The 12,153-nt window shown below is 39.8% G+C and overlaps 1 protein-coding gene across 4 annotated transcripts in view; it reads left to right on the top strand.

Annotated features, from left to right (window-relative positions):
* LOC132303133 (anaphase-promoting complex subunit 5) overlaps positions 1-9,953 on the top strand; it is an 83,245-nt gene extending 73,292 nt beyond the window's left edge. For 3 of the 4 annotated variants that reach the window (XM_059800250.1, XM_059800252.1, XM_059800251.1), the window contains exon 21: positions 632-960. In XM_059800250.1, coding sequence (XP_059656233.1) covers positions 632-880 — 249 coding nt within the window. In that variant the 3' untranslated portion in view covers positions 881-960. Of the gene's footprint in view, positions 1-631; positions 961-9,587 lie in introns of those variants that run through there. The other variant, XM_059800253.1, reaches the window with a different exon arrangement.
* The last annotated feature ends 2,200 nt before the right edge of the window (positions 9,954-12,153 follow it).

The following is a 12,153-nucleotide window of genomic DNA, read 5'->3' as shown; positions in this document are numbered from 1 at the left end:
TGTTGTTCCTACTAAGCGACATAATACTCTCCGTGGAGGACTAAAGGGCAGAGGTCCTTCCAACCCAGGTCGTGGTACACGTGGCGGTAGAGGGGGTCGCGACAGCAAGAAGTGTACTTATTGTGGCCGAAACAATCACTCTGTTGACTTCTGCTGGGCTATTATTCATTGCAAGCTAGCTTGGGCTAATCAAGCTTCGATTTTGGAGGAAACTACTCCCACTCCTGCGAACGAACAAGTCGTTCTCTCCAAAGCCGAATATGGTTCTCTAGTAAAGCGTGAGCGTGCAAATCAACCCTCATCCACCGCTACTATCATTACTTCAGGTAATACGCGTCTTTATGCTTCATTTTCTACACCTTGGATCATTGATTCAAGGGCATCCGATCACATGATAGGTGACCCATCTCTTCTGTATGATATTTCTCATGTTTTCTCACCATCGGTTGTTACTATAGTGAATGGTGCGAAATCACCTGTTCATGGAATTGGTACCTTCTGTACTTCAGGTCTCACTTTTTAATCAGTTTTATATATCCCTTAATTTTCATTCAATTTATTGTCAGTTTGCAAAGTCATATCAGATTTAAATTGCTTAGTTACTTTTTCTCCTTCCCGTTGTGTCTTTCAGGATCTCAGCACGAAGAAGACGATTGGTGGGGAGTTTGGGAATGATGGTCTTTACTACTTCCAGCCAACTACTGCTTTGACAGCTCTACATTCCACCTCCTCTTTAGCTTACCAGTGGCATTGCCGCCTTGGATATCCCTCTTCAATTAGTCTTCGAGCCTTGGTCCCTTCTAAGTTTAATTGTACTACTTGCGAACTTAGTAAACATCGTTGGGCTATTTTTAAGTGTCCTTTGATAATAAAAGTTTAAAACCTTTTGAGTTAGTACATTCGGATGTTTGGGGACCAGCTCGTACTACTGGTTTATTTGGTGCTTGTTATTTTGTGTTATTTATTGATGATTATTCACGTTTAACTTAGGTTTATATTCTTAATGATAGATCTCAAGTATTATCTGTTTTTCAATCCTTTTATGCTGAAATTCAAAATCAGCTTGATGCAAAATTACTTGTTCTTAGAACTGACAATGCCCTTGAATATAAACTTAAACGTTTTTCAAAAGTTTCTTGAGTCGAGGGGCATTATCCATCAAACATCTTGTGTTGATACCCCGCAACAAAATGGAGTTGCTGAACGGAAGAATGGCCCACTCCTAGCTATTGCTCGTGCCTTAATAATTCCAATGCATGTTCCAAAACATTTTTGGGCAATGCAGTTCTGGTTGCTGCTTATCTTTTAAACCGCATGCCTTCTAGGGTCCTTCAAGGAAAATCACCCTTCCAAATGATGTTTTCTGACAAAAACCTTTTTTTCCATTCCTCCAAAGGTGTTTGGGTGTGTCTGTTATGTTCATAATCTAAGTCCGGGACGAGACAAACTTGATCCTCGTACTCACAAATGTATTTTCTTAGGTTATTCTCGCACTCAAAAGGTATATAAATGTTATAGTCCAACTCTTCGTAAACAATTTTTGTGTGCAGATGTAACTTTCTTTGAGGATGTTCCTTATTATTCCCAAGAAGGCAGTCGTCTGGAGGACTCTGTTCTTCAAAAGTCTGTTCTTCCAACTCCAGTCTTTGATTCTGATATCCCACCAGCTCTTCGTGTCAATGCTCGTTGCCGAAAAAGAGTAGTTAATCATGTTCCAATGACTGAAGTACTAAACCCAGCCTTGCCACTTCCACCAGTCGCTTCAACGCTTGGAGATTCTTCCATCTTTGCGAACTCTGATCTTAATCAACCTATTGCTGTTCAGAAAGGTAAACGGTCTTATACCAATCACCCTATCTCCAATTTTGTATCGTATAATAAATTGTCCTCATCCTTTCAAGCTTCGTTTTTTTTTTTTTTTTTTGTCATTATCCTCTATTGCTCTTCCTAAATCCTACGGGGAGGCACTTTCTCATCCAAGGTGAAGGAAAGCTATGGAAGAAGAAATAAATGCTTAAAAATTGAATCATACTTGGACCTTGTTTTTAAGCCTGCTAATACTCAGGTTGTTGGTTATCGTTAGGTTTTTACTTTTAAACAAAAGCGTGATGGTACCGTTGACCATCTCAAAGCTCGACTTGTTGCTAAAGGCTACACTTAGACTTATGGCCTTGATTATACTGAGACATTATCTCCTGTGGCCAAACTGAATTGTGTTGGTGTGATAATCTCTTTTGCATCTAATCTAGACTGGCCACTTCATCAACTTGATGTTAAAAATGCTTTTTTACATGATGACCTTACTGAGACAGTCTATATAACTCAACCACCTGGGTTTGAGTATAAGGGGGAGTGTGTGTGTCATCTCAAGAAGTCTATCTATGGCCTCATACAGTCCCCTCATGCATCGTTTGATAAGTTCAGTAAAGCAGTGGTAGCTTATGGTATGACCATAAGCCAAGCTGACCATTCTCTTTTTTTTTAAAAAAAAATGAAACGTGGTATTGTGATTCTTGTGGTGTATGTAGAGGATATCGTTATCACCGGCAGTGACAAAGATGGGATACAAGTTCTAATCCATCACTTGAGTTCTAGCTTCCTTACTAAGGATTTGGGCAAACTTAGGAATTTTTTAGGAATTGAGGTGGCTCGGTCAAAGCAAGACATTAGTCTTTCTCAGCGGAAGTATAATTTTGATCTCTTACAGGATACTGGATATCTTGGTTCGAAACCTGTAGCTACACCCATAGAGACTAATGTAAAACTTAAGATGGATGATGGTGACCCACTCGATGATCCAGAGATGTATCGGAGACTTGTAGGTAAACTTATTTACCTCACAATCATTCGTCCAGACATCTCCTATGCAGTCAGTGTTGTGAGCCAATTCATGACTAGTCCTCGGGTACCTCACATGGAGGCAGTTATACGCATCTTGAAGTATCTCAAGGGTGCTCCGGGACGTGGTCTGCTTTATCGATCTTCTGGACATCTTCGGATTGAGGGATACATAGATGCAGATTGGGCCGGTTCTCCTTCTGATCGACGGTCCACCACGGGTTACTGCACCTTCATAGGAGGAAATCTAGTAACTTGGAGGAGTAAGAAACATTCAGTTGTGGCTCATTCTAGTGCTGAAGCAGAGTATCGTGCCATGGCACAGATTGCCTTTGAACTTATTTGGTTGAAAACTCTTTTACAGGAACTTGAGATTTCAGTCCAGTACCTAATTCGTCTCCATTATGACAGTCAAGCAGCTATTCATGTTGCTAGTAATCCAGTATACCATGAGAGGACTAAACACATTGAAGTCGATTTCCATTTCATTCGATCTAAAGTTGACTCGAATGAGATTGTTGCACCTTTTGTTCCTTCTGGTAAACAACTGATAGACATCTTCACTGAGGCGCTTTCCAAGAACTCTATTGATTCCATATGTAGCAAGCTGGGCGTTACTGACATTTACTCTCCAACTTGAAGGGGAGTGTTGTACAGTATTGTATGAGTTGTCGTTGTACAACATTGTATGAGTTGACACACGTGTACAGTTAGTATTGTATGAGTTGTCACCTACCCCCTTATTACCATATATAGAATTACCATGTATAAGGTTTACTTGTTCTCCACTTACCTACTCCCGTAGCTTCTCCTATATAAACACCATTGTATTATTGTATTACTCACTCAACATATGTTCATATATTCTCCCTCTCTCTCTCTCTCTTAACATAAACCAATGTGCCAAAGAGAGAAAAAATTCACTTATGATAACTTAGAGGTTCCTGGTTCGATCTTTATAATTCCATTCCTTTCCAACCATGTCTTAGATATGTCACGTACTACATGCTTGTTTGTATCTGCAAACCAAAATGTGGCACATTCCAAGTACCATTGTTTGAGGAACTTTGAACCATGCCAAACAAGCATCAACTCCAAAGATCTCCTTTTATAGTTTGATTCTAAGTGAATAAAATACTTTATCCATGGAAAGTGCAACAATCGTTTTTTGTTATATATTAGGGGCAGAAAAGTCGATAGTATCTTGTGGTGAAATGAATTCAATTATATTGAATCTGTTAATATTTTTACAAGAACCTCTGTTGGGCTATATATATGAAATTACAGAGAGAAAAATCAGCAACTAACTAAATTTTGAAAACCCTATAATCAGGAATCCCTGATTCTCTATCAATCAAATCCCTTAAACTATAGGAAACAAATATTTACACAAATCCCTAAACTCTAGGAAACAAATATTTACAGAATTCTAGTGTTAACCTACCACTAATCAAGGAGACTAACTCGTGTTTTTCGACACTACCCCTCAAGCTGGTGAATAGGTGTCAACCATTCCCAACTCGGAAATAATTTCTTGGAAGATAACACGGTTGAGCCCCTTTGTAAGAACATCTTCCATTTGACCTCCCGTGGGAACGTATAGTGTGCAAATTAATCCGCTTTCTAGTTTTTCCTTGATAAAATGCCTGTCTATCTCGATGTGCTTAGTTCGGTCATGTTGCACTGGATTATGTGCAATGTTGATTGCTGATTTATTGTCATAGTAGAGTCTCATTGGCCCACTCCATTTAATCTTCAAGTCTTCCAATATAATCTTCAGCCATAACAACTCACAGACACCTTGTGCCATTGCTCTAAACTCGGCTTCTGCACTTGACCGGGCTACAACATTTTGCTTCTTGCTTCGCCATGTTCCCAAATTGCCTCCAAGGAATGTACAATAACCTGAAGTAGACCTCCGATGCATAGGGGACCTTGTGTAATCTGCATCGGTGTAGGCTTCAAGGACAAGCTCAGAGTTTCTCTTGAACATTATCCCCTTCCCAGGATTAGCTTTCAAGTAATGAAGCACACGGTAGGCAGCTTGAAAATGAATCTCCTTGGGGTCATGCATGAATTGGCTGATGACGCTAACAAAATATGCTATGTCCGGCCGGGTGTGGGCAAGATAAATGAGTTTTCCAACTAATCTCTGGTACATCTCTTTATCTACTGCTTGATCTCCAATAGCCTCTCCAAGTCTATGGTTCGGCTCTATAGGTGTTGCAGTTGGTTTGCTTGCGAGCATTCCTGTTTCCTTAAGAAGATCGATGACATACTTTTGCTGCGAGATGAAGATACCTTGTCTAGAATGAGCCACTTCTATCCCTAGAAAATACTTCAATCTCCCCAAATCTTTTATCTCAAATTTTTTGATCAAACATTGTTTCAAGGCTTGCTTCTCCTTCTCATCATTTCTAGTCATAATTATGTAGTCCACATAGACTATCAAGGCCGCGACTTTCCCTGAAACTGAGTGTTTGATGAAAAGAGTGTGATCCCCCTAACTCTGCTTATATCCTGTAGCTAACAGCACCTTAGTAAATCTCCTAAACGAGGCACGGGGCGGGGCGATTGTTTTAAACCGTATAAGGCCTTCCTTAACTTGCATACCATGTTCCCTTCAACTCCTCCAAATCCTGGCAGGATGCTCATATCGATTTCTTCTTCCAGGTCACCATGTAGAAAGGCGTTCTTCATATCGTACTGCTGTAATTCCCAATTAAAATTGGCTGCTAATGACAACTAGATCCTCACAGTGTTTATTTTTCCAACTGGAGCGAAGGTCTCTTGGTAATCAACTCCATATGTCTAAGTGTACCCCTTAGCAACTAGCCTTGCTTTGTAGCGCTCTAACGATCCATCAACCTTATATTTCAAGGTAAAAACCCACTTACACCCTACTGCCTTCTTTTCTTTTGGTAGATCAACCACTTACCACGTCCCATTTTTTTCCAATGCGTCCATCTCAACTCTCATTGCTTTCCTCCATTCTTCATTGGATAATGCCTCAGATAAAGTGTTTGGAATAGAGATTTCATTTAGACTCGTGAGAAAACTCCTATGGGTTGGTGAGAATTTCTTTAAGGATGCATAATGAGATAAAGGGTATAATGGTCGTTTGGTACACTCTCGACTTCCTTTCCTCACGGCTATGGGCAAATCTTGGTCAGTTATTTGAGGTCCAGGGAACTGGTGTTCTATAAGTGGAGTAGGTTCAGATACCGTTACCTCATTCTAAGGAGTCGGGTTAGAGGTTTGGGCTGCACCGTATCAGGAGCTGGACCTTGCTTCCTCGAGTACACCTTCCCTTTCTCATATCGTACGTGATCAAGAGTCATATTATCCTTCACAGGAGACACAACAGGAGACATAGGTGACAAAACAGGAGATTCAGGCTTAGGTACTGAGTTGGATTGAGTGTTTGATACAGGTAAGAGAGATGGTGAACAAAGCGAAGACGGTAAAGCGAGCTGGAAAAAATCCTTATCTTCCATGATAGACGACTCCCCCTAAAGATAAGGTTTAATAAAATACGGTTTCCCTTCCGCAAATGTGACATCAGCTGAGATATAAAGTTTCCTGGTAGGAGGATGAAAACATTTGTAACCTTTTTGTGTGGATGAGTATCCTACAAACACAGACTTAATGGCTCTAGTATCTAATTTACCCCGATTGTTGCTATGGACATGAACAAATGAAGTGCACCCAAATATCCTAGGGGTAAGGTTGTTTGTGGCACTAAGGTCGGGGTAGAATTTAGAAAGGGCTTCCATTGAACTTCTTGACCCTAAAACCCGTGAAGGAAGTCTGTTTATGATGTAGGCAGATGTAAGTACTGCTTCCCCCAATAGTGTTTTGGTACATTTTGATGAAACAAGAGTGCTGTAGTAGTGTTTAGGAGATGACCGTTTTTCCTTTCGGCGGCTACGTTTTGTTGTGGAGTATTAATGCAAGATGACTCATGAATAATTCCTTCCTTTTGAAAGAAGGGTGACAAGACTTGATTGAAGTAATCCCTCGCATTATCAGACTTAAACCTCTTTATTTTGGTACCAAACTGATTGCGGATCATTGTATGGAAATTGAGAAAGATATTACTCACATCTGATTTGTTTTTAAGTAAAAATATCCAAGAGACTCTAGTGCAATCATCGATAAAGTACACAAACCACCGTGAAACAGAAACATTTGGGACTGTGGAGGGTCCCCATATATCACTGTGAATTAAATAGAAAGGGGAGGAACTTCTTTTATTGCTAATGGGAAAAGCTACACGAGTGTGTTTTGCATACTCACAAATATCACAATGAAATGTCCCAATATTTAATCCCTTATACAAAGAAGGAAACATGATTTTTAAAATTGCAAAAGAAGGATGTCCGAGACGAAAATGATGCAACCATATGACATCTTTATTGGAAGAAGAGAGAAACGAAGAGGATAAATTTGTCCTGATCATAATTGGAAGGCTCGGTGTCTCAAGGTAGTAGAGTCCTTCCTTTTCCTTAGCACGTCCAATCCTCCTCCCCGAATCCTTGTCTTGAAATTCACAGTAAGAGGGATAAAACGTAACATGACAATGTAAGTCTCTAGTAAGCTTTTGAATGGACACAAGGTTAGCGGACAATTCAGGAACATGTAGAACATTTTTAAGAACAAGACTAGGGGTGATATGGATATCTCCTACACCAGCAACCGTGGTTGTGGTTCCATCAACAACAGTGATTTTCCTATTGCTAGGACATGAGGTATAAGTGCTGAACTGGTTTGAGGCATGTGTCATGTGGTCTATGGCTCCCGAGTCTATGATCCATGAATCCACAAACAATTTATCAGAAATATTTAATCCAAGGGAGAATAAAGACTCACCTGAGAGGGCTAAAGAACAAGCACCAGAAGATGGTTTCTCAAGGTTCCCAGCAGGTTTCTTAACTTCTCTATTTCTTCACCGTCGAATCCTTTATATTCTTTTGCCTGGTCCTGACCCACCTATGAGGTCATATAGGCTTGTCCTTGTTATCGTTGCTGCTGTCCTCCTTTGTTCCCCCATTCTCAGCTGGATGTGGGTGGTTTCCCGTGTAATTTCTAGCAACGATCCTTGGTATGTCACGACTTTTTACAGTATGTACACCAGGGATTATCTCGGTTTGCCCCCTTTGATAATTCCGCCTTTCCATGTTCAGCATTTTGCGGTAGAGTGAAACCCCGCTTGTTGTCACCAGAGACTACGATTGTTGAGCTGTCAATCAACTGAGGTTCAAGCATGATTCCTCTCTGACTCTCTTCAGATTGAATCAATGAAATCACCTCATTAAGAGATGGTACCTCCTCCTTGCCCAAAATTTGAATTCTGACTTAATCAAATTCAAAGTTTAGGCCAGCGAGAAAATCATAAACTCGATCTTTTTCAATGAAATTTTTGATAATTACAACGCATTCGCTGCACTTCAAATCAATCACCCGGTAGTAATCCAGTTCTTGCCACTAGTTTTGCAGAAAATTGGCATACTCAGTCACGGACTTGTTCCCCTATTTTGTAGACGCTGTCTTTGTCTTGATCTCGTATACTTGCGCCGCATCACGAAGCTTGGAGTAAGTCTGGTTGAGAGCGTCCCAGATGGCCTTCACAGTTGGCAGGAACATGCATGTATCGATGATTTCGGGTGTCATGGAATTCCACAACCAGGACATGACCATTGAGTCCTCCTCATCCCACGCTTCGAAACCTGCATCACCTTTCTTTGGTCCCGTTCCCAGCAAGTGACTTAATTTCCCTTTTCCTTTTCAGAAAAGTTCGAACCAATTGAGACCATTTCAAGTAGTTTCTTCCATTAAGTTGGTATGCCAGTTGAATATTCTGTAGTTCACTTGTGGAGCGTTGAACCTGCTCTTCCTCGTGTGATTGGGAAGGTTGAACAGTAGTTTCTGACATTCTCAATCGGCTGTGAAGGCGGGACAAAAGGGTTATGCGAAAATTGGCAAAAGAAATTGCCAAAGAATGACTGCGATAAAGGCAAGTCACAGAGAAAATTGGCTATGAAGGCCTGAACAGAAAAAATAAAATAAAATTTCAGGAAATCCAAGCCTTACGGCTCTGATACCATGTGGTGAAATGAGTTCAATTATATTGAATCTGTTAATATTTTTACAAGAGCCTCTGTTGGGCTATATATAAGAAATTAAAGAGAGAAAAATCAGTAACTAACTAAATTTTAAAAACCCTATAATCAGGTTTCCCTGATTCTCTATCAATCAACTAAATTTTGAAAACCCTATAATCAAGAATCCCTGAGTGTCTATCAATCAAATCCCTAAACTCTAGGAAACAAATATTTACACAAATCCCTAAACTCTAAGAAACAAATATTTACACAATTCTAGTGCTAACCTACCACTAATCGAGGAGACTAACTCGTATTTTTCCACATATCTGGCTTTTTTTTCTGTTTCTCTTTTCTTATGGAAATACAATGATGTTGGTATTTTTGAAACTCAATAAAATGAACCTAACCACAATATAGTTTAATGCCCGTCACAGAGGTAAATGGTTTCTCCATCTTCATTGATATATCCTTTAGTAGATACTGGTCAATAGTTGTACAAATGGTCTATGCAGTCTGTGGAAGTAACTTGATCTCTCTATAAAAACATTTTGTCAATACATGATTGCTACAGTTTTATATTTGTTTGTTGCTTTCGATTTTCATTTTTATCCCTGGTGAGAGGACAATGCTTGTGATGCACAGTATCATGAAATGGTGGCTGAAGCTTTCTACTTGATGGCCATTGTATTTGACAAGCTGGGGCGGTTTGAGGAAAGGGAAGAAGCTGCAGCTTCGTTCAAGCAGCACGTGACAGCAACTGAAAATCCTCAAGAAAAGGAAGATCCCTTAGTCACTTTGTTGTAAAGAAACTGCAGATGTACTTTCATGTAAACAATGTCATTCTAATAGGCTGTCTTTACTCAGACACGGATCAAATTCTTGGAATAATCAAGAATTTAGAAGAATATGGTTAAACTATTGCGATCGTCTGTAAAATTTGAAAACAGGACTTTATTGTTCTTAAGGTTTATAAATAAGCTGTCTAGCATAAGAAAGTGGTTTATTGTCTGCCTTCTCTTGTCATACTTTTCACATTGCACTTATAGTGGTTGATTCTCAATATTGAGCAGACTAATTTTTTGCAACTTGATCCTTGCTTCCCAAAAAGGAGAATCCTCACTAGTAGGCTGGCGATTATGAAAGTAGTTCCTCCTATTTGTCTTTTGATTTCTCTCTCTCTCTCTCTCTCTCTCTCTCTCTAGATTCAATTTTATACCTGAATCATATTCGGGCTTGCGGTCATGGTTACGTGATTCATATTTGTTACTTTTACCAGTTCGTTTTGCACCATCTTCATATTTGCCGTTTTTTCTTCTCTCTTTTCACTCTCATCATCTATTTGTTTCCCTTCTCCATGAGGAGTATTACTTCCTTCATCTTTCATAACTATATTTTCCTTTTTGTTGTTTACTTTTAACTCCTATTTTTCCCAACTATTTTGCTATTTTACTTGTTTCTCTCCGTCACTTTCTTTTTCAAATAGCTGTAATAATTTATCATCATTTAAATCATCGTATTGTCGTAAATTTATTTCATTATTTTTAAATTTATATTTATTATTATCATTGATTTCTACTTTTCCTTGTCCTGCAACTCAAAGAAATTTGGTTCTTCTGGTATCAAATTATAGAAAACTCCATATCTTCATTTTTTTTTTCTATTATTATATCTTTTAATTTATCTTCAACAACAGTATGTGCGTTTTATAGATTTACCACCTTGATTAAATACAACTTTTAAAGACAAACGATAACCTAACTACAAGCTTTCACTAAAGTGCAGCATCCAGTACACAAGGGACAGAAAAGATCACCCCACCAGCAGTGTAGGGTCCACTGTAAAGTAAAATATAATATATTATTATTGGAGCCCACAGTATGACTGGTATAGAACTCCTGCAAATGGGAGCACAAAAAATTCATAATGGTGTTTCTAGCTAGATTCTCACCATGATTCAATCCAACTCCATGCACAGAACAGGAACAACTTCAAATGGGAGCACAAAACTTGAATACAATATTTTAATTAATTACTTCTCATCTCAAAAAGCAAGATGGGTGACTTTTAAATAAATGGGTAAATTATATTTACACCCTTGAGCTTTCAGTTAACGCCACTCAACGAACGATCAACCTACTTATTTACATTGATAGGTTTTAAAATCTTGCATGCACACCCTTTCCCGACCATAAAAAGACTTAAATGCCCTTTAATTAGTGTCAACAATTAATTTTTAATTATAAAATGACCTTTGACCCATTAATCCACCCTCTCCTTCATCCCCGATTCTAAAATCAGCACAACCACCAGATCACCATCACCCCCAAGCACGACAACGGCACAAAGTCGGTCCGGTGGACTCCCCATCACGTGGTGGCACGAGATTGAACCTCCATGGATTCTCGTCGACATCATCATCCGTTCGATTCTCGATCGACAGATCCAAATCTCCTAGCCGTTCGATGATCATCACGCCGCGAGATCAGATTGGCCATAGACAAAACAAAAGTAATCGGTGATGAAGAACGCTCTGGCCACCATCACTGGCCATGCATGTATGTATACATATATACACATGTATATAACCCAAAGCAACAAAGCCCATCACTACTTTTTTTTTTCCCTCTTCCTCTTGCTCTCTCTCTCTCTTCGCCACCAACGCCACTGCCAAACCCGTGTTACCTCATTCCACCACCATTACAGACAACCACCCCAATCACCGCTACATCGACAGTCGTCGAATTAGATCGTAAAGAGGGAGTGGGTTAGAGGGAAAAATTGGGTTTCTGAATTTGGTGGCCGTTGGCACCAGTGATGGATCTCACTCGCCTCGTCGTCGACTCCAGCAACTATCTGACCGCCATTTAACGTGCCCATAGATCCAACAATCATTACAGTGAGTTCATATACATATATGTATATATATGTTGATAATCGCGCCACGCTAGCTGTTCAAGTGGCGCCATCTCTGAAAATAAGCACACCTGGCCAGTACTTATCTGGTGTGCTCCTGAAAAGACCAAGTATCCTCGAGCTACTCGTCCTATAACTGAACTCACTGGTCGAGAAAGGGGTCACTACCCTTCCTCTCCTGTGGACGCGCCCCACTCTAGTCGGATGGGCCCCTCCTCCACTCTTTTCCGAGGTTACTTCCTGCAGGCATAACCTCGGGCTTTTTTTCTCTCGAGCTCTCTTTAACCGTAAGGAC

The sequence above is a fragment of the Cornus florida genome, unplaced genomic scaffold (genome assembly GCF_030987335.1).
Source record: "Cornus florida cultivar Cherokee Brave unplaced genomic scaffold, ASM3098733v1 CherokeeBrave_3.0.0_Hap2_Chr04, whole genome shotgun sequence".
NCBI classification, from domain to species: Eukaryota; Viridiplantae; Streptophyta; class Magnoliopsida; order Cornales; family Cornaceae; genus Cornus; species Cornus florida.
Note: the sequence above shows the minus strand (reverse complement) of the source record. Positions and strands in the feature narration are given on the sequence as shown.